This window comes from Dipteris shenzhenensis, chromosome 28, assembly GCF_047967505.1.
Source record: "Dipteris shenzhenensis isolate YYH24624 ecotype China chromosome 28, Dip_SZ_1.0, whole genome shotgun sequence".
NCBI lineage: Eukaryota > Viridiplantae > Streptophyta > Polypodiopsida > Gleicheniales > Dipteridaceae > Dipteris > Dipteris shenzhenensis.
This window is the reverse complement of record NC_141623.1, coordinates 23,729,617-23,753,414: the sequence shown is the minus strand read 5'-3', so window position 1 is coordinate 23,753,414 and position 23,798 is coordinate 23,729,617. Positions and strand designations below refer to the sequence as shown.

The 23,798-nt window shown below is 43.9% G+C and overlaps 1 protein-coding gene across 4 annotated transcripts in view; it reads right to left on the bottom strand.

Moving 5' to 3' along the window:
- Nucleotides 1-1,330: 1,330 nt before the first annotated feature.
- Nucleotides 1,331-23,798, bottom strand: part of LOC147883348 (fanconi anemia group F protein (FANCF)) — a 46,889-nt gene continuing 24,421 nt past the window's right edge. For all 4 annotated transcript variants that reach the window (XM_087399188.1, XM_087399190.1, XM_087399189.1 and 1 more), the window contains exons 5-9: nucleotides 19,945-20,091; nucleotides 8,919-9,019; nucleotides 3,538-3,606; nucleotides 1,957-1,997; nucleotides 1,331-1,813 (exon numbers count right to left, since the gene is read on the bottom strand). In XM_087399188.1, coding sequence (XP_087255314.1) covers nucleotides 1,743-1,813; nucleotides 1,957-1,997; nucleotides 3,538-3,606; nucleotides 8,919-9,019; nucleotides 19,945-20,091 — 429 coding nt within the window. In that variant the 3' untranslated portion in view covers nucleotides 1,331-1,742. The remainder of the gene's footprint in view (nucleotides 1,814-1,956; nucleotides 1,998-3,537; nucleotides 3,607-8,918; nucleotides 9,020-19,944; nucleotides 20,092-23,798) is intronic.

Sequence of the window (23,798 nt, the reverse complement as noted above, 5' to 3'; positions counted from 1 at the left end):
TTGGCATGTCATTACATTGCTCCTACTACCTATCGCAGATGTATGGCTCCAAAGGAATCCATGGCTCATCTCCTTTGGCATTGACCTGAGACTCCATACTTTTTATTTTTTCTGCAACTACTTCTACGGACCAAGTTTCCCAAAGCTCATTTTGGCAAGGAATTTTGACTCTTTCTGCCCATTCGAAATATATGAAATGATCTAACATCTATATCGACGTATTTGTATCATTCCAAAAAACCTCGCAAGACTTTAATATTGATTTGGGCGTTAGCCTCGTGGCCCTGACAAGCAAGGTTTTGCTCCTTTTGCTTGGGTTTGCTATTGGAAACATGGGCTCTATGGAAAGATAGAAACCATCAAGTCTTTGGTCTGGATGTCTTTGCAGCAATCTCTCTTTGATGTCTACATCCTTGACATTTGGATTATCCGGCATACTTGTCATACACTACTATCTTTTGATGTTGTGATTGCATGTTTCCCTTGTTAGGGACTGCTTTTTGTGATATAAAGACAAATTTCCACTATTAAAACGATATAAGCGTGTCTGTGTGTGTGCGCGCGCACACATGCGCACGCGTGTGTGGTCGGAGTTTGAGTTGTTTTTCTCTTGGGTTCGCTACTGGGCACTTTGGTCTCTCTGGAAAGATTGAAACCACTATGGTGATCCTATGTTTTCTACTTCCGTTTTCTTTCGCCACTCTTTGCAGCAATCTCTATTTGATTGTTTGCAAACTCACTACATAGACTATGAAGTATACTGGTCCTACAATGAGATTTTCTCTTGATGTATTTTGGCATATCCCATTTTGGAATAGCTATTTTGTGATATAAAGCATAAAAGTTTTCAAACCCCCCCCCCCCCCCCCCCACAAAAAGGTGTGTAGCCCAAAATATGTAAAACGCTGTAACTACAGGTCCCCACTTTCGGGACTGATTCTTGTCAAATAATATTAAATGGATTTCACCCCCAAAAAAATGTGCGTAGCCCAAATCCATCCTTTGAAACCAAAACAAATAATGCAATTCTAACCTAAGGATAGTACTACGACATCCCCCAAGCCAACATCAACAGCGTGGATGTAGAACATAGCATAAGTACAGCATCTATTTATACAAATGGTATGCACTGAGTTTGTCATTTCAAAAACAAAGGGCTATATGGGTTGTACTCAAATTATAAAGCTTACTCATAATTCGAAAAGCTTGCTTTGTTCTTTTTCCAATGGCACACTATATAAAACATCTTGCTAGAGAAAACATATGACTTAAGACAAAAGTTAAACTCGCCACTATAATCTAATCTTGCTGCACTCCTAGCCTAATGTCCCAGGCTGTCCTAGACCACAGTCCCAAGCAATTGTCAACCAGGTGGCAGATTGACGCAGTCCCACTCCTGCAGCTTTGACAACAATCGCCTTCCATACTAGTGTCGTGTGTTTGTTCAAGATTGTAATTGGTCTTCAGAAATTTACAGTTGCTTCCATGTGTTTTTCATTGTGATGCTGTAACCTGTTTTGATGCATGAGCAGAGTCCTTTCATAGGCACCTCCCACTTCAACACGTGTCCCCACACGCACAGAATCTCAGGTTTTTCTAGCTCTCTTTCATCTTTCTGGCTGTATTCCCATAAGCAAAGTGGCCCCCAAAGATATCCTCATGACAGGCTTCCATCAGGTTTTGTCCCGTGATAACTGAGGCTGCCAATGACGTGTTGCATATAAAAGTTTGCTGTATGTTTCTCACTGTGTAGAACCTTGGTATGTGACATGTTCTTGGAACTGAAGGCACCAAAGCCGCACAAAAACATCATCTACACTTGCAATTTTTAAAAATTTAGTGAATTTCTTTCTACCAGTTTGAAGATATTAATAAGCTGCCTAGCAAAGTGATAGGATATCTGAGTTCAGCTCTCTGACTAAAACCAAAAAAAGGGGGTCACAGAAACTGTTAAACCTGAAATCTCTGAAGGATTGTCAAAACCCTTGCCGATACATCTGCATGGAAAGTAACTTATTCAAGTTTTCATCAAAGAAGATAATCATAGAAAATAGAGCTTTGTGACCTTCTAATACAAGCACAATAAATTCATGTGTTCCATCACAAGCAATTGCTGTGAATACAGTTCACGCAAGATGTAATTGAAAGAAAAACAGTTTCAAGTTGCATACGGTGTTCAGTATGTGTGTGAGTGGAAAAGAAACAGTGAAAAGCAGCAGGGAGGGGGGGTTGCAGGGCTGGCTTCCTGTCTCCTCTTTCTGACCCGGGCCTGCACACAGGCTGCAGTCTCTCTGCAATGTCCATCCCCTCTCCTCGGTAGATATTTTATTTACAGGATCATGCACCAAGATACTAAGCTTCCATCGCATACAATGTCTCTCAAGGACCCCCCGCCCAAAAATAAGAAAAAAAAGTACGTTCAAACATGCCAAACATGAACCCTCAAGGAAAATATTGTAAGAGCTTGGGAAATTTATCAGAGCATGTAGCTTGAAAAATGTACGATACCAAGTGCACTTTCACAAATCAAGAATATGTGTTACAGACGACCCTTAATGAGAAAGAGGCACTACTACGAAACAATATTATTTTCAATGAGCTTCAAGGCTAATGTAGATCTAGGTGCTCAACATGTCAATCCCCCAATGAGGAGAGGCCACAGTCCTTGGCTCAGGGAAGGATGTGGCATGAAGTCCACACATAGGATTACAAGGTTCATTAATCACCCTGAATCTGCATGATCAAATAATGCCTATGTGCCAGCCACATGGCAGTGACCTGTTGGCTGATGATGTGGCAAAAGCTGATGCATGGCACAGTACAGCTGATGATGTGGCACAGGTCATCTGATGATGTCACAAATGTTTCAGTGACATGGCAGTCAGCTGACAAGTGGCATGTAGGACGGTTAACCTACAGTCATACCTCTAGGGCGGTAAACGAAAAACTAAAGCGAAAGAGTGAAAAACAAAGTGAACCAAAGATGTAGTGAGAATAACGAACCTGAATACAGGTGGGAAGGTGAACAGAAAAGAATGGCCAAATTTGGGAAGATGACAGGATCGCCTGGAAGGCGGAAGGCTAAATGGAAAAAAGGTTGGGAGGGAACTCAAGGGTCGACAAAGGCAAAGACAAAACAAGAGAAGGACAATACAAAGAAGGCCGCCAATGGGCACAAGAACAGGGATGAGCATCATCAGAGAGGCAAGATTGGAGCAGCAGCAAGCAGAAAAAAGCAAGCTCAAGTTAAGCAGGGGTCAGGTGAGACATCAGAATAAAACGTTTTCACACATGTATTCTAAACATTATGTATTTCAATTTTAATATTAATGCCCATCAGGAGAGACGATTTTGAAGTCATTGATTAACAAAAAGAAAATGTACTACAGCTCTTCATACAATTCTTAATTTGACGGGCAGCTCTTGCTTCCAGAGTAAACGTGGGTGCTTAGTAAGCAATGCTTAACTAGTGACTTTCCCAGATGTTTCCTGTGAATGTGTATGCAAACACGTTTAAGCAAGCAATACAGCACATACCTTGTGGGTGACCTCTCCAAACCCATGTGTCTAGAAAGTTCTGTTATGTAGTCATTAAAAAGAGGTGATCTGAAGACGACACAAAATAACACCATCAGCAAATATTCCTTTGACAAAGTAACAAATAATCAATTTGCAAAATTCGTGACTACACATTAAAATATTAAGCAGTAGCTAATGAAGCCTATGAGCTATCTGAGCTGTATCCCAAACAACTACTCATATTAATGGTTTGCAGCCAGGCATGGATTCCCCCAAGCAGTCATGCAAGGATGAGCTGTAGTATGGACAACAATTATTTGGCAGATGCAAGCTTCCAATCATCAACCTACATCATTGGCAAGGCAAATCAAGGCATCTAGCCTGAGCTAGCCTAGCCAGACTAGTGGATGACCAGATGACCTCTTATTAGTGCTTATGACTCTAAATGTGAAGCATCTTTAATTCTTCACTCATACCTTCATTTGGAGTGGGACCTCACAAGCAAATCCTTGGGTGGTTGGAGGTCACTTAACATGTTAAGAGTGTCCCGCAAGTTTTGAGTACAGACATGGCATCGTTTTCATAACAGACAGAACAACCTTTAGTTCCCAGATAGACTGATACATTGTATTTGGGGACTAGGCACTGGGCTGTGGAAAATGTGGCGGTTCTAGCGGGGTCTACTTCCTCGAGCATGATCCATTCCCAGACACTTGGAGGAGCTTGCATGAGAACGTCCAAAGTGTTGCATGGATATAAGACTCTGTACCAGGTAAGAGACTTGACTAGCATCATTGAATCAGTATGGCGGGAGGAGCCCATGTAGCTATGTCACAGAGCTCATCCCCTCTTTTTATCCCTCTCTCGTATAGCTCCTTTGGAACATTTACAGGAATGGATTCCCCAGGAAACTTGGACCATGGATTGTATTGCCATGACCCAAGCATGTCTTTGTTCCACAGACGAGAAAGCTGAGTTTTGACATCACACACAATCATTCATTCTAGACCCAGCAGAGAGAGAACGACTCAGAAATGTGCCTCTGTCTGGACTCCTTTTAGTATCACATACAATGCTCATTCTAGCTCCGACAGGAGGTGAATGTGTAAGACCTTTGCCTCTGTTTTGAGTCTAGTATGCTTGATCAAGGAATTGTGCAGGGTTGGATTTGAAAGATGTTTAGACACTCTTGCAGCAAAGATTTACATATATACCCACCCTTCAAACAAGCGAGGACGGTCTGCCAAATGTGCATCTCATAACGTCAATTACAAGGTGAGGAATGTGCCACTATATCACATGTCTAGCTCTGAATAAAAGATGCTAGCTGCTCTTTGTGCCTTGCCTTCAACCAAAATGACCCTGCTGGGATTGTCTTTCCACATCCTCTTTCACCTGACATTGGGAGAGCTGTGCTGTCAAGGTCTCGGGAGATTTTTTGCACCAGGTCTCTACCACCCATATTGTCTCTAGGGATGACTCAGCTCATCCTACAAGAAGGGCACCATGCTGCTGGAACTCTACTTACAGATCTTGCCAAAGATGTCCGCCCCCAATTACAGCCCTTTCTTCTTGGTTTAATTCAGGAAGTCAAACTGCTTTTATTCCAAAACAAAGTGTCCTTAAGTATTTTCACCGGGGATGTGGCTTGGACCCAGCACAGTCATGAACATCTTGCTGTTTTACTACAGCCTTTTGAAAAGATGTAGGATGCAATGGATCGGGGATTTCTTGAGGGCACACTTCAGCAGATATGATTTTTAGGTTTTTGGATCAAGAGGCATTGCATCCTTTTAGTCCTCTGCTAGCCAAGATCCCCATGGATGGAGGGATCCATTTAAAGCTTGCAATCCCATCGCTCCCTCTTTAGCAATAGCACTCCCAGCAACAAATACCTTAGGCTTTCCACCTATAAATGTCTTCCTATCTCTACATTCCTAACACCAATGACTATCCATATATGAAAGCTGCATCTCGATCCCCCCCCCCCCCCAACCCCCCTCTCCCTTTCCCCCATCTTTCCCCAAAAGAGGCTTCTATCGACTGAATGATAACCTTAGCTTCATAAATTGAAGTTAGGGGCCCTAGCAACTTCAACCATATTCCACTTTGGTCAATGTGAATGTTTCTTTTACTCCACTTTGTTCAAGGTGAATGTGTTCTCTTTCACTCCTTCAAATTCATTTTTGTTATTAGATCAAGATGTTTGCAATCACAGTGGGAGTTCAAAGTATAACCCATAGTCCAAAATCACAGCCTCTGGAAAATAGATCCGCATCTCGGTAACCAGTTACCAACCTCTTTGGTTATCCTCCAAACTCAATTGAGATTACTATCACTCATATCTCCCTAACATGGGTTCTTAGCCGCACAATCGGTTGCATGATGCTGTCCATTTTAGTGCGGTCTTTGTTTCCCTCACCCTACTCGGGTTGAGGGCAGTTTTGACCTTTTCTTCTTCCTTTTTGTTATTAACCCCAAGGGCAGGCAGGGGCAAAAGAGCGCCCGGGGGGGGGGGGGGGGGGATATGTGCCTTTTAACAGAAATCATTGCTTTCTTTGTGGTTCACCAGAGTCCATGGTCTTCTTTAAATTGGAAGCAAAGATCCATGGATATTTTGCTGCAAAATTCGTGACTACACATTAAAATATTAAGCAGTAGCTAATGAAGCCTATGAGCTATTTGAGCTGTATCCCAAACAACTACTCATATTAATGGTTTGCAGCCAGGCATGGATTCCCCCAAGCAGTCATGCAAGGATGAGCTGTAGTATGGACAACAATTATTTGGCAGATGCAAGCTTCCAATCATCAACCTACATCATTGGCAAGGCAAATCAAGGTATCTAGCCTGAGCTAGCCTAGCCAGACTAGTGGATGACCAGATGACCTCTTATTAGTGCTTATGACTCTATATGTGAAGCATCTTTAATTCTTCACTCATACCTTCATTTGGAGTGGGACCTCACAAGCAAATCCTTGGGTGGTTGGAGGTCACTTTAACATGTTAAGAGTGTCCCGCAAGTTTTGAGTACAGACATGGCATCGTTTTCATTTCATAACAGACAGAACAACCTTTAGTTCCCAGATAGACTGATACATTCTATTTGGGGACTAGGCACTGGGCTGTGGAAAATGTGGCGGTTCTAGCGGGGTCTACTTCCTCGAGCATGATCCATTCCCAGACGCTTGGAGGAGCTTGCATGAGAACGTCCAAAGTGTTGCATGGATACAAGACTCTGTACCAGGTAAGAGACTTGACTAGCATCATTGAATCAGTATGGCGGGAGGAGCCCATGTAGCTATGTCACAGAGCTCATCCCCTCTTTTTATCCCTCTCTCGTATAGCTCCTTTGGAACATTTACAGGAATGGATTCCCCAGGAAACTTGGACCATGGATCGTATTGCCATGACCCAAGCATGTCTTTCTTCCACAGACGAGAAAGCTGAGTTTTGACATCACACACAGTCATTCATTCTAGACCCAGCAGAGAGAGAACGACTCAGAAATGTGCCTCTGTCTGGACTCCTTTTAGTATCACATACAATGCACATTCTAGCTCCAGCAGGAGGTGAATGTGTAAGATGTTTGCCTCTGTTTTGAGTCTAGTATGCTTGATCAAGGAATGTGCAGGGTTCGATTTGAAAGATGTTTAGACACTCTTGCAGCAAAGATTTACATATATACCCACCCTTCAAACAAGCGAGGACGGTCTGCCAAATGTGCATCTCATAACGTCAATTACAAGGTGAGGAATGTGCCACTATATCACATGTCTAGCTCTGAATAAAAGATGCTAGCTGCTCTTTGTGCCTTGCCTTCAACCAAAATGACCCTGCTAGGATTGTCTTTCCACATCCTCTTTCACCTGACATTGGGAGAGCTGTGCTGTCAAGGTCTCGGGAGATTTTTTGCACCAGGTCTCTACCACCCATATTGTCTCTAGGGATGACTCAGCTCATCCTACAAGAAGGGCACCATGCTGCTGGAACTCTACTTACAGATCTTGCCAAAGATGTCCGCCCCCAATTACAGCCCTTTCTTCTTGGTTTAATTCAGGAAGTCAAACTGCTTTTATTCCAAAACAAAGTGTCCTTAAGTATTTTCACCGGGAATGTGGCTTGGACCCAGCACAGTCATGAACATCTTGCTGTTTTACTACAGCCTTTTGAAAAGATGTAGGATGCAATGGATCGGGGCTTTCTTGAGGGCACACTTCAGCAGATATGATTTTTAGGTTTTTGGATCAAGAGGCATTGCATCCTTATAGTCCTCTGCTAGCCAAGATCACCATGGATGGAGGGATCCATTTAAAGCTTGCAATCCCATCGCTCCCTCTTTAGCAATAGCACTCCCAGCAACAAATACCTTAGGCTTTCCACCTATAAATGTCTTCCTATCTCTACATTCCTAACACCAATGACTATCCATATATGAAAGCTGCATCTCGATCCCCCCCCCCCGCCCTGCCCCCCCTCTCCCTTTCCCCCATCTTTCCCCAAAAGAGGCTTCTATCGACTGAATGATAACCTTAGCTTCATAAATTGAAGTTAGGGGCCCTAGCAACTTCAACCATATTCCACTTTGGTCAATGTGAATGTTTCTTTTACTCCACTTTGTTCAAGGTGAATGTGTTCTCTTTCACTCCTTCAAATTCATTTCTGTTATTAGATCAAGATGTTTGCAATCACAGTGGGAGTTCAAACCCATAGTCCAAAATCACAGCCTCTGGAAAATAGATCCGCATCTCGGTAACCAGTTACCAACCTCTTTGGTTATCCTCCAAACTCAATTGAGATTACTATCACTCATATCTCCCTAACATGGGTTCTTAGCGGCACAATCGGTTGCATGATGCTGTCCATTTTAGTGCGGTCTTTGTTTCCCTCACCCTACTCGGGTTGAGGGCAGTTTTGACCTTTTTCTTCTTCCTTTTTGTTATTAACCCCAAGGGCAGGTAGGGGCAAAAGAGCGCCGGGGGGGGGGGGGGGGGGATATATGTGCCTTTTAACAGAAATCATTGCTTTCTTTGCGGTTCACCACAGTCCATGGTCTTCTTTAAATTGATATTTTCCTGCAAGGATTGCTTATGGAAGCTATCAAATTAAAAATCTCATTACGATTGTGAACAGCATTTACTAAGAAGGTTTACTTCATAGCAAAAAAAAGGCTGAATTCTAGGTGCTCCGCACACCATTTAGATGTTGATACTTATGACAGCGCTTGTGTCAAAAGTAAAAAGAAGGATGCGCCCTTGGTCTTTCTCACAACATTTTCTTTTCCTTTTGCAAGTAGCAAGGTTCTACTCATTTTTTCAACCCAAAAATAAACCAAAAGAAAAAAGAAAAGGAAAAGGTAAGCCCTGCAAACAAAGGGAGAGTCAAAAGCAGCTCCTTACCCCTTTACAAGTGCAGCTGCAACAAGAATGGGAGGCAAGTTCCACCACAATGTCTCCTTTCCCTTCATTATTTCCATTAAGTATGCTTCCACTTCATGTCTCTAAATTAAAAATTTGTGAAAAGCAAACATATGAGTGACTGACATGAACATTCTTCTAGACAATTAAAATTAAAAAGAAGTACAAAACAAACACAACACAAATGAACGCATGTGAAGACTGCCAGCCCACTCCTACACCCTTCAAAGAGCTACTTTTTCCCTTTGTCATCCCTGCTTTTCTTGCTTGTCAATCTATCCTCTTGTGTCCTTTGTACCCATTTTTTCTCTTTCTTACATTACGACTTTCAAACTAGAGTGATTTATCAATGGACAATGACAATTTGAAAATTATTCTAGACACAAAAATTAGAGAAAAGCACAAATAAAACACAACACAAATAATCATATGTGAAGACTGCCAGTACACTCCTACACCCTTGGAAGTGCTACTTTTTTCCATGGCCATTGTTACTCATCTTGCTTATCAATTCGTGCTCCTGTGTCCTTTGTAGTAGCCAGTTTCTCTTTTACATTAAGACTTTCAAACCTGTGACACCGACGTCCATGGACCTTCCTTGTTGACAAGCTGGAACAACTGCATGCAGCATAAATAAGCATAATGCCCTGATGATAAATATGCCAAAATTTGTGGCCCAAAACCCTCAACATCACACTGCATTAGGACTGCAATTATAGCAGCTGAATCTCGGGGCTTGTCTTGCTGGCCTATGTCTGCAACTTGCTGGACAAAGAGCCTTTTTAAATATTTTTGAATTTCTAGCTCAAAGGCTAGTGATGTCTGCATGTTCCTAATAGTCAACCTTGATGGACTGTACTTAATAGTCCCAAGATCACCCTCATAGTTTAGTTCAGCCTCATCCTGTGCACACGGATTTGCTTTTGCAAGTGCCACTAATACATAGCTGCAATATTTGTCACGTAATATGCGCGGCACGAGGACATTGTTCCAAAAATCTGCCCTTGCATTTACAGCACTCCTATGAGGTGCCATTGTCTCTTCTCAGGAATAAGTGGGGGTTACTCGGTGTTTCCTTGGAGCTGCTGGCCCAGCTGATTCAGTAGACTAGAGGCCAACTTGCCCATTTCTAACCCCTTAGACTCTTTATCCTCCTTGGTAGGCTCCGTACTGGAAGACCTTACCGATGGTGATACCTCGGACGAAGCTGTAGTTTTGTCATTGACGTCCTTATCCATCATAGTATCACTTACACAGATGGTTACCTTGCTGCAGAGTTCGAAAGAAGTGGGGTTCATAACCATTAAGTGGTGATGCATCTTCAGATCCGCCAATCCGATGAGGAAGCGTGGCAACAGTCGCTCGTCGCTCATCCTCTCATGCAATTCGCAGCGGGAATTGAGGTGTTTGATCCTAGCGATGTAGTCTCGAAGGGATTCCATCTCACTCTATTTCACCTCATACAATTGATTAATCGGACTCCACTTGTGACCACTGTGGGCGAACTCTACAATGAAGACTTTTCGGAACACCTCCCAGTTGACTTTCTCCTCTAGGCTAAGGGCCCTGTACCATTGGCCTGCCTTGCCATCGAGGCTGAGGCCGAATGCATAACCATTTCCCAATCTCTGAGAGCACCGAATGCTTCACATATTTACTCAAATCGCTCCACGTGGGAGACCGGATCTCCTCCCCGAGAAATTTAGTTATCAACTTGGATATGGCTATGGGTCGACTCCTAGAGGGATAGGTGATCCCTATGGGAAATACAGGTACAGCCGGAGGTGGAGCTACCCCCCTTCCTAGCGTGTCCACCAGGATGCACATCGCCTCATCTGCTAGCACTGTTTGGGAAGCTTGTGGAGGCGGCAACTATTATGAACCTAATAGGACGTAGAGGCGGCCTCAAGCCTTGCCCTAGTAGCGAGGTGTCCATTGGGGTACTTGTACCGACATTGGGGCTGTGTACCCCACTCCTCCGTACATCAGGGCCATAATTGTGGGAGTAAACTGTCGGGCTCTAGGAGGAAGCGGGTTACCAAGCATCTGCATGGATGCTCCTTGCATTGGTTTGTACGATGGAACTACATAGCCGGCAAATGTTGGGAGCACCTGGAAGGTCGGAGGTTCATAAGAGTTTCCCCCTTGGAGATCCTGTGAGTTTCCAAGGCCAGGGTTTTGTCTCGCAAAGTCCCTCATCCATGGGTCTTCATCTTCCATGTGCTCTGAGTTGAGGTGCCTCGTGAAGACTATGGGTCCTACGTCCACAAAGACACCCTCAGTCCTTGCATATGGCTAAGGATTGGGTGTCGTTGGCCTCCCCTTTCCGTGGGGTATGCCAACGGATCGTAGGGATAGTCTTAAGGCAATGGTAGACAGAATAGCAGTTGACACGTGTCGGCGGGTTATGTTGAGGTTGGTATGCCTCTGAGTCAACAAGTTAACGTTAAAGCAACGAACGACGGGATATTCACGTTAGCGAGATGTGAGTATGGCAATGGTCATAGGGTTAGCATTAAAGCAACGGGTGGGAGGATGGCTTTGTTGGAGAAGTGAAAGGAAAGCATGAAGCTGAACACGAAATGAGACGATTGCATGCTTATGGAATGAAGAAAGGTGAGGTCCATATGTAGGCACCTCTACATGAGCCACCAAGCTCCACAATCATCTCCTCAATCAGCTCCTAGAATCTCTCAATCAGTCTATGTGGCATCTACCACCAGCTAACAGTGCTTATGGACACCTAACTGTGCCTCTAGCACACACACATAGAACCTAAGGTGTGCCTAGGGCATACACCTTGAGATATCCCATCAAACCCCCCCTCAAGGGAATGCCTCAGGCTATGTCAAGGATACATCTAGTCTCATAGTTTCTCATGCCATCTCATGGTGGTTAAGGATAAATCTATGGCTAGGATCTCATGCTAGCAAGGGTTCCCAAGGGTGTGAAGTAAACAAAGGGATACATAAGACCTTCCAATGGTTATCTCTCCTGCATGTACATGCACACAATGTCTGCAGGAGGTACCATGGAGCAAAACACATACACATGGCCTACATCATATGGTGACCAGAGGTGTTTACAAAGAACACAATAGTTTATTCCATTCATTTTGGAGGACTATCTAGGCAGAGTACCTTGACTTAACATAAAAGAGAGATCTGGAGCATATATGGAGATGGTTCAAAAAGCATAATCATCATAGGAGGCCTCATCTTGTGGAGGCACATCAACTGAAAGTAAATTGGCAGTTTCTGGTTTTGTAGTTGCTTCATTTTTTGCCTTACAAAACTTTTCATGGTGATTGTTTTTGCCACAATATTTGCAAGGATTGATCTTGAAGCAATCTTTTGAGAGGTGATTAGTCTTCCCACAATCTTTGCAAGGTTGAAACTTGCCTATTTGAGTTTTTATGGCATAGGCTGTATCATTGTCTCTTCGGAGTTCCTTGTGCCTTTCTTCTTCTTGAAGAGCAGTAATAAGACCTTCAAGAGTAGGATTAGGAAGATTTTTCAATGTGGTAACAGCATGATCATAATCTTCAGGCATACTTTTGAGCAATACTGCCATTGCATCATCTGTAGTGATTGGAGAGTTGATAGAAGCAAGTTGAGTCATGAGACTCCGCATGTGATTGACATGAGCAGCCAAGGGAGTGCCACTAGCCATCTTCAATTCAAAGAAAGAAAGAGCTAGCACCAAAAATAATATCAAGCTTCTGCCAAGCTTCAGAAGGAGACTCCAAATCAGAAACGTGATGAATATAGTCATCTCCTAAGCCAAGAGCAATAATGCCATAGGCTTTCCCCTCTCTAGCAGGATCTCGTGCCAGGCGTGTAGGAGCTGAGGATTCTCCAGCATTAGAGGCTATTGAAGAAGAAGTTGAAGCAGGTTTGACAAGCCCCCAGAGGTTTTCCCTCATCAATGCAAACTTAACTTTCATCTGCCATGTGTGAAAGCCCTTACCATTGAACTTATCAATATTCAAGAAGGTAGCCATGAGAGGGTCTAACCAATGGGTAGTGTCTACTCTCTTAGGTCCATATGTAGGCACCTCTACATGAGCCACCAAGCTCCACAATCATCTCCTCAATCATCTCCTCAATCAGCTCCTAGAATCTCTCAATCAGTCTATGTGGCATCTACAACCACCTAACAGTGCTTATGGGCACCTAACTGTGCCTCTAGCACACACACATAGAACCTAAGGTGTGCCTGGGGCATACACCTTGAGATATCCCATCAGGCTTGCGTCGGAGAGATACTAGAATGGCACCGCTCGAAGGGTTAGTCGTATGCCGGCGCATCGTAGGGATAGTCTTAGGGCACCGGGTCAACATCTGTTAGGCCGGCAGGATGGCAAACCCTGACACATCATAAATAAGGCGACGGGTTAGGTGACTGTCATGTGTCAAGTCAGCCGGATAGAGCTAAGGCGAGGAGTCATGGGAATAGCGAGCTAAGGCGACGGGTCGTAGGGATAGGAATTGTCTCGGAACACACTGTGTCGCCGACTCCCTTCTGATGATTCCTGGTGGTTCTCCAAGTACCAGGTTTGTGTGCATGGGGGAGTTGTTAAGGACCTAACCTACCTACCACAACCAAAAAACATCACAAAACAATAACTTTTGGCACACAAACGAGTGGTTTCTACAAGTTGGACTGTCAAGCACCCCAAACCACTTCGAAATCCCACTCCAATCTTCATTTTCAAGTGTTTTTAGTTGGATCTGACACTACAATCAGCTTAGCAATCATTCTAGCTACCTCCTTGTATAAACAAACATCAAAAAACAATAAAAAACAAGCTCAAATGCATGGCAATTGCCTTATGGACAGAAACTCTAAAATCACTCTTTCTTCACTAGTTTCCGCTTCCAATCTACTCCTTATCTCCACTAACAAGGCCTAAGGACATGTGCAATGGGTTGTTTACGGAAGGAAGCTAAACAAACGCAAAAGCATAACTCGTATCTCCTCGGCAACGGCGCCAAAGATGTGTGGTCTAGCAGAGATATATGTGTCGAGGGGATGCTCGAAGTGTGCCAACGGAGCTCCTCAATCCCGTGCTACTCCTTGTGGGAGCATTAAGTAGTAAAGCCTTCATTCGTGTCACTTGAGTGCCTACCAGATCGTTGCAATGGGGTATCCACCGAGGAGGAGGAGGAGAGAGAGAGAGTGGAGGGGGAGTGAAGAAGGGAAGGGGAGGGAGAAGGAGAAGGTGAAGGGGGATCGTGGCAAACACCAAAGGCAAACAAGGAGAGCAAGCAAACCTCAATCTCAACACATAAGCAAGAAGAAAGCTTGTATTTCTCAAAGGTTGCATACAACCATGAAGACCAAAGTCAACCACTTGGACTTTTATACAAGTCACCTTTTGAAGGGAGGTCCAATCCTCTCTCTCTCTCTCTCTCTCTCTTTTGTTACAACCACTTGGGTCCATATACCACCAAGGCATATGCTGATTCTCACAACCTTCCCTCTATCTTCAAATGGCTCTTGTGTTATCCATATACGGGATCCAAATGGTTCTTGTGTCATCCTTATGGCTCAAAAAAACCCGTAGGATTTGGACGGGCCAGATCCGTCAACATGCTCAATGGCTGTCAACATAAATCCACTTCTTTTTAATGTTGTTACTATAAAAAGAAAGGGCATACCAAAGCAAAATGCTTCAAGAGGCACCCTATGTGTAAAACATGTGGACAACGTGGCGATCAAGGCCACTTTAGTAGAGCGTGTACCAACAAAAAGGAAGAAGGAACTTTACCTCTTCTTCCATGGCAGATACACTTCTTTAGATTTTTACTTATTACCATGTCTCCATAAAATCTAAAACCATGTAATAATCATGTTACTCATAAAGGCTTCTCCCATTTTTATCATCTGATGTTCCCGCAATAGTATACCCAATTCTTATTGAGAAAGAGTGTTCAGATTTGTATATCAAGATGACTAGAGGGGTATAAATCTGCATCAACTTGGCATGTTGATGTAGATCATGGATAGGATTTGGATTGGGTGATGGAGACTTGGGAGCCTATAGGATCTAGTGTGGATCACAAGGAGCCTTGCATTGTGAGGTTGATTGTCAATGCAAACTCTTTGTGCTTTGGCTTACTTTGATCTTGTGGTCTGCCTCCTCTTATCCCTCATCCCACATTGTGGCTCTAGCTCTCTCCTCTCTCATCACCTTGGTGGCTAGCTGCAAACCTCGAAAGATATCATATTTCTTATGGATGGTGTCGCATTGAGGCGTTGTGAGAGCAGTGCAATTTGGAAGCAGCCAGAAATAGAAGGAGAGAGAAAATGACGCAAATAGAGGCAATGGCAACTGTACTACTGCAGGAATCATGCTCAACCCTGAGGGCAATTTTCAGTGAAAGAATCTACAATTGTTGCTTCAAAATATGGTAAACAAGTGTTTGAGAGGGTGGCCTTCAATAGGCCTCACCCTTGGAGCAACTGGCCAACCAAACTAGACTGGTTGGCTGACCGGACCCAACCAAGGGTACAAAGAATCCCTCACCTAGGAGCGTGCGTAACCCACAAAGAAGCCTTCACCTAGGAGCGTGCCTAACCCACAAAGAAGCCCTCACCTAGGAGCGAGTGTAACCCACAAAGAAGCCCTCACCTCTGTATTGTATACCTAAGATGCCATCAACTCTAACACCCTCTTTGCAACTCATGGTGTACAAAATGATCCGAAGAAGCAAGCCGATGAAGATGCAACCAGCTAGTATCGTGAATATTGGATTCAACTCAGTGAAAGCACCTAGTAGCCTAGAACCTCGAAGCAAAATGCCACCTGGAATGGTAAAGAAGAGACCCCCTCTAGCTTTGATTTTCCATAGTAGTTTGCATTGAGTTCCCAATGGAGTAATATGGAATGTGGAACACACCACGCCCAATACCCTTACGGTGAAAATATCACATGCAGGAACCTTGAACAACAAACTCCGTAACACACTAGGTCTGTAGTCACTGCGACCTTTAGCAATGAACTCCTAAACACATCCGGTCCATAACTATATAACATTCCTTGCCTGCGAGACTTTCAACTGATCAGAGCTGCAATCAGCCCTCTCTCCTGCCCATGTGCCAAATTGAATGAGCACTGCCAATTGAAGTGATGTTAGAGAAGCACCCATGGACAAAAGCTGGTCATGGATGACCTTACTCTTTGTCAAGAAGGGTTGCATTGTACTTCCTCTGGGGAACTCCAGATTGTAAAGCTGTCTCTAAAGAGTGACACCACACATCGCCGACTCCCTCACATAGACCCTCCAATTTGGACTAGACCTCAGATGAATTGGTCAATGTTTGGACAGCCAAAGAGACCTCATCTATGATCATGCATACCAACATTGAGTGTGCCTTTGAGTCGCGATCTTCCCAATCTGCTAACTCTTGGAGAAAGGTGTCCTCGTAAGCTTGTGTCCGCCTTTTTGGGTTCGTAGGGCGCTTGGGTTTCCTTTCGAACCCCCTAAACCAGCTCCCAGATCACCTTGTGAATGAACCAGACCTTGCGTTGTTAACCTCCAATGAGCATAAGGGGCTCCATTGAACTTGTCCTCTTTGCTTGTGAACGGGGGAGCTATCGAACTGCTCAGGAACCTCGAGCTGTCTACTCTGTACTTTTGCCACAAACCACCATGGGCAGTCAACCCCGAAGTGTTGCCTTCAATTGCGTGGGCAGGCTGCTCAAAACCGCCCAGCACCTTAGCCTCAAATCACGTCTTTTCAAGATTGTCTGCGCCAAGGAGAACCACCTACAAACAGCTCCCTTAGTGTTGTCCACGAGCAGGAGATATGTCCACACCTCAGGGCCAACTCTTCCAAACAGTGGCTTATCAATTTGGCTCAATCGCCTCTACGTAGGCTGCTGTAATTGCTCCTCAATAGCCAAATCTCCTGAGTAGATACATTACAATGCCCTAGGGTTACGCCAACTCCTCGTACTCCCAATCCTCAAGTGACCTTAACATCTACACCATGTGAGAGTGGAGTAGTACGACTGCGAACGGAAATAGAACAAGAGATAAAATGACACAAATAGAGGCAATGGCAATTGTATTACTGCAGGAATCCTACTCAATCCTAAGGGGAAATGTCAGTGAAAGAGTGTACAATGGTTATTCCAGAAGATGGTGACAAGTGTAAGAGGGGAACCTTAATTAGGCCTCACCTATGGAGGAACTGGCCGACCAGCCTGGTTGACTAACCCGACCATGGGATCAGCTGACCCGACCCGACCCCAAGTCTGGTTAGGTTGACCAGACCAGGTTTGGACGCCCTAACTAGGCCCCAACCTAGCCAACCCCTAGGCCTTATGGCCCTTTCTAAACCTAACCTCATCGAGGGCGGGCACACCCACAAAGAAGCCCTTTCTCTCTACTATATACCTGAGATACTATCACCTCTAAAAAGCTTGCCACTTGCTCATGGCTAGAGTAGATGCGGATAGATGATAGATGCCACCGTGTGCGGATAGCATTTTAGAGACGATCCCACATTGTCTCCAGTGCTAAAGAGGATCTAGATGGGAGCCCTCCTTATTGTTGCTAGCATGCAAAGGATGCAGAGAGATTTCACTTGGGGAATGGCTGCATGGCTGACAGAGGGGGTCATGCTTTCTCCATCGATCCAACTTCCCTTAGCCTACAAGATTCAAGGCTCAGTCAAATGGGGTAGACAACGGGTGTGATGCAAGAGAATGTGAGGAGAGCATCTCCACTTGCTAATGAAATTCTAGGGAGACCATCTTTATCAACCGCTTCTTGGAACTGGAGTGTGTGTAATTCTCCAACTCATACCTTAAAACCCACATGCACGCACACGCGCACACACACACACAAGGGAGACTCAACCTGGAAAGTCACATGGAAGAGGATAAATATGGGGGAGGGAAGCACGCCTAACAACGAAGGGTATGCATGCAGGGGAGAGTAACCCAGTGAAGGTCAAGGATGAGCATTGTGTGCATAACTCGCCAACTTCTCATACCTTTAAAAACCCCGCCAAGAAAAACACAAAGGAGACTCTACTTGGCAAATTGCATGGAAAAGCAAAAATATGCGAGAGAGAAGAAGGCCTCAAGGGGATGAGCAAGTACTCAAGATATATAGAGGGAGATGATGCGACATCTTCTTCCCGCCTGCGACCTTTGCCTTCGTCGAAGGATAGTGTCTGGGAGACAATGTCGAAGGATAGTGTCTGGGAGACAATGTCCAACATCACTACCTGAACATCTAGGTTGCAAACTGCAGTTTTGTGATAGAGGGCCATTGAATTCCCCCGGCAGCCACCCTTATCACCATTTGGCAAGATAGTCTACACCATGCATGCCATCTGGAAGTGCAGGACTGCCGATTCTAGAGCGACCTCCGAAAAACACATGCATTTTTGTAGGCTTAGCTTGCAGGTATCTTTTATATTTTTACTGCGTGAGGTATTTGCTGGTTGTATAGACCTCTACCCTGGTTGTTAGCCCCTGTTCTAGAAGTTCCCTAGGCAGTGAGCTGGGTTCTCTTGAAAGAGGTTGATTTCTCTAACAGCTAGTTTTTCTCTCTTTTCCCATAGTCAGCACCTATCATATTGCTGGTATGGTTAGTTCTCAAGTATTAATAGGAGGCTTTTTCTCCAGGAAAAAAAATATTTGTGTGAGAGTAAAATCTTTGTCCTTCCCATTTAACTTAGTATTAGAGAGTATCAGAGCTTACACTAGGACCAACAACTTGCTCGAGCGGTTAAATGGTAAGATGAATCTAAGACTAAATCCTTGAGGGAGTGTTTTATTGAAATCCTACACAAATTTGCCTTTAAACACCTTCTCTTATGTCGAGTTTAGCACGAAGAAAATAAATGTATCTTCAATCATCCCCCCCTAATATGTTAAGAAATCTCTTCTCTTGTGTGCAAGAATATAGGTCTTGGAAATGTACAAGTCACTAATGAGTAGAATGCAAAAAGGCGGGCTCAGAGGGACCAAAAAAGAAAACGAATGAAATAGACAGGGAAAAGAATTGGAGGGTGTTGAATCTTAATCCTTGCTCACTTATACATTCGTGGCCTCTTAGCGCAATGTTGTGTATCTGTTCAACTTCACCAAACTTTAGTGACCTTTGCTAGTTGCATATTCCACAAATATAAGTATTGTTTGCTAGTTGTATGCTACTTATTCTGCTGCACACAACAGTGTCGCTCTTCTCATCCTGCAGCATGCTCACATAAAAGACTCTCCTATAACAAAGAGGAATGGACACTATGGAGGTCAGGCCAGCCAAGATCAATGCACCTGGCCGATTACTGTGCCTTCTAGGAGCCACAAAGCCCTGTGTACACAAATAGAAACTTCAAGAGGTAGATACGGCACAAACCAGATTGGAAGATGACCAAAAAGGAAGCAGCAGTGTAGAACAAGGAAATGAATGAGACCCGGGAAGTGAATCAAGGCACAAGAAAATAGGAGAGGAAGCAGCAAATACCATGTACAAGTGCAAGTTCTTTGATATAAACATTACCCCATCCATGCAAGCAATTCAATGAAGTAATAGACCTTGCATGTCATTAGGCATCTAGGAAGTTGTACCATATACCTACCTCTTGGCTTTCTAGATATAGATCGGAATCTAGATCCCCTTTAATCTCCCAACATCGTATATTTCATAAGATTGAGAGTGTCTGTTTAGCTCAGGCCCATGTTGATTATTATAAGGAATGTGTAATGTTTCACTCTTTTCCAAAAAATTGAGCTCTTACCTGGCTGCTTCTTTGATAATGCAAAGCAACCCCTCGGGAGGTGCATACAGCAGCCTGAGCACAAAAGTGTCTTAAGCACCAACCGTTTCTAAGGGATTTCTACAATTTTGACCTTAATTTTGAAGAAGTCTATTTTGAAACATTTGAATACTTCAAAACAAAATCGTGTTCAACCCAGTAACCAAGCAGCCTCTTTCTAGTCTAGGAAGAATCTGTGGCAGCGAAGCATATGAGGCACCATTACCTTGGACTCAAGCTCCTGAAGGCAGTAATTTCTTGAATGCCAAAGCTTCAGGGAAATCCTTGAACATGAAAGACTTTGACATGGTTGCAGAAGATTACTTATGAGAATGCTCCGTTTATGGGATGACAACTGTAGACAGCATAGCTCCTGATCAAAACAATTCATCACAGTATCAGAAATTTTTTCCTCAAGGTGGCGTATCATATACACAAGATATGGCCAGCCTATCATGTGCTCCTTTCAACGAAGACAGATTTAGAACTTGAGAGCTTCAATAGAAATCCATGTATTAAAGGAATACAAATAGCACAGAGGATCCCACATAAATTTATAGTAAGAAACCATTTGCACAAGGAAGCAGTCTAAAAATTGGGAGAGACAATAGGCTCCAAAAGTTGGGTATAGTAAGTGAGAAATCAATTAGATAGAAGCTGATATACATTATGTATAATACATGTATATGCATACACACACACACACTCTCTCTCTCTTTTTTTTTCTTGTAAAAAACCTTTCATTAAGAAGAATGTACTTTATGAACTAGAAAAAGGAAAAAGAAACCATTATAGCTGCTCCAATGAAGAATAGCTAGTACAGCAAACCTTAAAACAATGAAAGAAACTTCTAGCTGGGCCGCAGGAAGGTCGCCCATGAAATGTGCATACGTACATACACACATACACACACACACTTTTTCTTTGGGGTAAAAGAACCTTTCATTAAGAAGAATGTACATTCACAGCTGTCCCAAGGTGAGACAGCTACTACTCATAAACTAGAAGAAGATTAAAAAGGCCAAGGAAACTGTTCATTCAAAGCTGCACCAAAGAGGAGCAACTTATACTCCGAACTAAAAACAGTGAAGGAAAGCTTCTAACCGGGCCAGAAGTAGATCTCCATGTGATGTGCATCCTGAAGGGATCGATGCAAGGAGGCGGAAAAAACCATAAAGATCCACAACACACACACACACACACACACACAATATTCTTCTGTAAAAGGGAGTATATCATCAAGCAAAAATGTACATTCATAGTTGCTCCAGTGAGGACCAGCTACTACTCAAAAACTAAAACAGTGGAGAAACACTTCTAACTGGCCGGAGGAAGATCTCCCAGGGAATGCACATCCTGAAGGGGAGTGATGCAGGGAGGAACGGAAAAAATGATATAGAGGAGTGCCCGTACAACTGAGTGTTACCGTGATATGAAGACGACAGAGACACCAACTGAAGAACTGCACATAGTCCGGTGTAGAGGCATATCTCCCAAACAACCAAGAATTGGCTGCCAAAAGAGATGCCAAGAAAGCGAGCATGAAGATAAATCCCTAGTCTAGGAAGGAAATCAGGGTAGCAGGGCAAATCTAGAGCTGATGCAGGACTGTCTCCTTGGGATGTGAGAACAACATGGGCATGCCAAGGAAGCTATACACTTGGCAGAGAGGAATACGACCATGTGCCCAAAAATGATATCTGATATAGCTGGAATCTAATGGCCAAATCCAGCAGTACAAAATGAGGTAATCGGACACGAGAGCATAATTGCCCATGGCTAGCGCCACTCCAAAAAAGCAAGCAAAAGCGTGCCCTTGCAAACTATCACATGGGGGGGGGGGTGTAAAATATTCAAGCCCCCATGCATTTTGGGCGAACAAAAATACTTGTAATTGAGAAGCCGGAGCGCCTTACGGTTAGTCTTATTGTGCCAAAGGCATTCCATAGGCCTAAATATAAATTTCCCAATATCTAAAAAAGACCAAGGGATAAGTGGCAAGTGAAACTGCACATAGACCATGATAATGAGCTGCACTAAAGACGAGCATGTAATGGCCATCTAGACAAATTCCATGTAATGCCATGATAAAGACGAGCATGTAATGGCCATCTAGACAAATTCCAATATTCTAGCTTGTGAAAAAGCTTTTGTAGCACCCAAATTCTTTCCTGCAGCAAAGAAATATGCCAACCAATGGATTAGAGGGCAACACAAGTCTAGGCCATAAAATGTGATGCCCATGCAAAGACAAGAGTTTGGGCAGTTTGCAAAATTCACTTTCAACCCAGCTGCAAGACCAAATAAATCAAGGGCCTACATAAGATGCCAAACATCCAATTCGGAGATTCTGAGAAAAAAGGAGGAATCATCTGCATAGGCATGACTTTCAAAAGGAGCGTTTCCACAAAAATCAATATCCTGCAAATGCCCGTGTGAAACTAAATCATCCATATGCATCAAGAGTGGATGAGTGGCAATGGCAAAAAGCAAGGCACTGAGAGTCCCAATGTCCTTGGAGAAAAGGCAAGATGTGGTGCCACCCTTATAAAGCCAATAAACCACTTTTTGTATTTTGGGTCCAAAGCCCAACCCCTACAAGACATCTACAACAATGAGGTCCCATCTAACTGTGTCAAAGGCTTTTTCAATATCTATCTACATGATCAAAACATACAGTTGCATGTATTTGGCATATTCAATACTAATATAGGCATTTGCAATGTTATCCATGATCTACATGCGATAAGCCCATATTGCAAGGCTGTATATAAGATATGTGAAATATGCAACACCAACATTTTAGAAATGAGCTTATATACAAAGTGATTAGCCACCAATATGAGAAGTTCTTGCACAAAGGCTTCTTGGGACATGCACATACACTTTTTTTTGTAATGGTATTATCTCATTAAGAAAAATGTACATTCATAGCTACCCCAGTGACGAGCAGCTACTACACAGAAACTAAAAATACCGATAGAACACTTCTAGCTGGCCGAAGAAAGATCTCCCAAGGAATGTGCATCTGAAGGGAAACACACACACACACATATATGCATGCAAGCATGCATACATACATACATGTGTGTGTGTGTGCTCGCACACGTGCATGCATGCATGTATGTTTGCGTGCGCACGTCCACACACACACACGTGTGTGTGTGTGTGTGTGTGTGTGTTGCAAGTGTAGTGTGTGTGAGAGAGTGTGTGGAGTGCGATGGCAAGCTCAGCCCCTCCCTCACCCGTCCTTGTACCTTGCCCGCAGCTTGCTACTGCTACTGCGCCTGCATCCGTACCCCATTTGTCAGCCCCTGTACATATTCCGTCTGCACTTGCCCCTTCCTTTGCCCTTGCGCAGGCCGTACCTAATGTACGGTCATCCGTACAGGCTCCCCCCTCCATACAAGTTCCTTTACCCATTCTTTTTCCTTCTTCTGTACTTGCTTCCATGTCCGTACAGCCAGATTCTGTACCAAATTCGTCTTCCCCTCTGTCTCTGCAGCCTTTTGCTCTTCTCACGCCGGTCTTGTACAGTATTTTCCTGATGTCTCTTCCTCCCCTCTTCCTGCTACTCCAACAGATGGCTCTTTCGTTTTCTCTGCTTCAGCCCCCCCTTCTACCTCTACTCCTCCTGCACGTGTCTTCTTTCAGCGGAAGCGTGCTGGTTTGCCTCCTTCCACCTTGGTTAAATCGGCAAAGTTGGATATCGCGGATGGTCCTTCGTCTTCCCTTCAACTGGACCTTCTTTGCCAGATGTGTTTTGCTTCTGTCACAGATGTTCCTTCATTGGGTTCACAGCTTGTTTGTTCTTTGGACTCTACCCTTCTGGTTTCCGGTCTTCGACAAGCTCAGTAGTTTGGGGTCAATCTCTACTTTATGGGTAGGGTTTTATCTGCAGCTCAACTTCGTCGTTGGGCTGAAGTTGCACTGGGTCAGGATTGCCTTTCCTCCTTTGTCTTTCTGGGCAAAGGTTTTTATTATGCCCACTGCTCTTCAACTGATGTGGTGGAGTGACTTGTCAGTCATGCTGGTATTCATGGGGCTGGTTTCTTTGCTTATGTGATGCCCTGGTGTCAC